The sequence below is a fragment of the Penaeus chinensis genome, chromosome 39 (genome assembly GCF_019202785.1).
Source record: "Penaeus chinensis breed Huanghai No. 1 chromosome 39, ASM1920278v2, whole genome shotgun sequence".
NCBI classification, from domain to species: Eukaryota; Metazoa; Arthropoda; class Malacostraca; order Decapoda; family Penaeidae; genus Penaeus; species Penaeus chinensis.
Window position 1 is genome coordinate 16,183,980 of NC_061857.1, and position 2,500 is coordinate 16,186,479.

The 2,500-nt window shown below is 37.8% G+C and overlaps 1 protein-coding gene across 1 annotated transcript in view; it reads left to right on the forward strand.

Annotated features, from left to right (window-relative positions):
• Positions 1 to 2,500, forward strand: part of LOC125046577 (retinoid-inducible serine carboxypeptidase-like) — a 60,199-nt gene that overhangs the window by 54,952 nt on the left and 2,747 nt on the right. The window contains exons 5-7 of the mRNA XM_047644369.1: positions 921 to 1,031; positions 1,287 to 1,524; positions 2,432 to 2,500. The exon at positions 2,432 to 2,500 is cut by the window's right edge and continues 105 nt beyond it. Of these exons, the coding sequence (XP_047500325.1) occupies positions 921 to 1,031; positions 1,287 to 1,524; positions 2,432 to 2,500 (418 nt within the window). The remainder of the gene's footprint in view (positions 1 to 920; positions 1,032 to 1,286; positions 1,525 to 2,431) is intronic.

Here is a 2,500-nt window from a genome sequence, read left to right on the forward strand (position 1 = left end):
CACTCACTCACTCACTCACTCACTCACTCACTCACTCACTCACACACACACACACACACACACACACACACACACACACACACACGCTCACACAAATACAGATACACATATACACACAGGCACACACATGCACACAGGCACACACATGCACACACAGGCACCCATGTACACCGAGGCACACACATACTCAAGCACATGCATGCACATAATACATAGACTCATACTTACACACACATGCTCACACAAATACAGATACACACATGTACACACGGGCACACACATGTACACACAGGCACACACATGTACACACAGGCACACACAGGCACACACATGTACACACAGGCACACACAGGCACACACATGTACACACAGGCAAACACATGTACACACAGGCACACATGTACACACAGGCACACATGTACACACAGGCACACATACTCAAGCACATGCATGCACATAATACATAGACACACACTCACACTCTCAGACATACACTCAGGCATATGTATACATTCAGGAGCACACATGCCCAGAAACACATACTCAGTTACACAGGAACACACACACACTCAGGTACTCACCTATGCACACAAACACTCCGGCACATGCATACACTCTCAAGAACATATGTATACCCAGGCACAGACATGTTTTATGAATGTAATTCCATGGCACAGGCTTGACAGTAATAACAATACTCAAATGGTACCATGTGTAGGATTTTTAGATATATGTTTGTTTGCTTGTTTGTTTTTACAATGTTGTCCATGATTTTGTAAGTGCTGCCTGATACTATTTAATTTTTATTGTTGATTAATCCAGATGCCAGAAGATTTAGGAAATTGTATATAAAATGATACTAGTAATCTTTCCCATGAAAAGTGGAAAGCTTTTAGTCTAGAGATATAATGTTTACACAGGCTGTTCAGCAGAAGAAGATCACCTGTCAGCTAGCTGGTGTAGCACTTGGGGATTCGTGGGTCTCCCCTGTGGATGCAGTTCTCTCATGGGGTCCCTACTTACACTCAGTGGTAAGAACTTGTTTGTAACTCGGATTTTCTCTTATTGAAAGTGAATGTTTCATGTTGAAGATAAATCTAACTAAGCACATAGCATACCTTTATTTTTTTATCTTTTTTATTTTTTTATTATTATTTATTTTTTATTTTTTTATTTTTTTTTAAGGAAGGGGAGGAGTCCGTGAAAGCACAGTCTTCTCCTTTTACTTCTTTTTTTTTTTTTCTTTACAATTGAAAATATCTCTTTAATTCTATGACTGCTTTCAGTCGCTTGTTGATTCTATTGGCCTGAAAAAAGTCAATAGCAAGGCACAAGAAGTCGCCAATGCTGTCAAGGCTGGGAAAATGGGAGATGCAACCAAACTCTGGTCAGAGGCCGAAGAAGTGGTTGAAAATGTAACCAATGGTGTGAATTTCTACAACATCCTTAACCACGACAAAGATGATGCCAGAAGCAACCAGATAAGCCACCAGAGGGAGCACACATTTACATCACCTCATATTGGTAAGAAAATTTTCAAGATTTTTTTTGTGCCTGAGGCATAAATTTACGATGTAAAATCTTTCATGATAAATGTTCATATGATTCAGCTTTCAGAGCAGTCAAAAAGTATTGGCAATGTATCAAAAACTAGAAATGCTTTTATAAGTATATATATGTAGGAAAAACTCAATTTTTTTTTCCAGTTAACTTCACATATAAGAGAGTAGAAATAATTTTTCTCCCTGAAGCTGATTTTCTGTTTGTTTCTGTTTGTCTTTTTTGGGTTATTGGAAGTTCTGTATTCCAGATTTTGATTTCTTGTCTTGAAACTTGGTTTTAACATAATGTTTCCTTCTAGATGTGATTTTATTGTATTTCTGCTAGAGAGGAGCATTCTTATTATATTGCTTGGTCTGTGCTATTCTTCTGAAAAATAAACTTTCCTGTCCAATCCTCATTCCAAAGAACATGAACGTAAGATGAGAAAACATAAGAAAAAGACACATAAACACAGCCATAGAGAAAGTAAAAGACGCAAAGACCATTACAGTCATATCCTTGCAAGAAGCACTAATGAAGACAGAGGTAGTCACAAAGGAGATGACAAGCAAAGAAATTCAAAAAGCGAAGTACAGAGAAGACCTAATATTATTAGAGATCATGTCCATGGAAGAGAGGACAAGCACAGTGGTAACAGACATTATATAACACATGTTATATATAGGGAGGAGGAGAAAGAACATAGGAATCCCCACAGGAAACCACATATTTCTTTACCACATCATTTAGGTGAGTCAACAGTAGCTAGAAGAACCACAGTGAATATCAAATAAGTATGGTTGCTGCAGGTAAGTTGATTCTCCCTATATAGAATTAATCTAGTTTATCTTTCAGATGATTTTTTTATGTAATTTCTGTCCTTCCACAGAGTTGCTATACAAGCGCCATGTTGAAGCAATTTCTGGTTCATTGGACAAGTTGATGAACGGGCCTATAC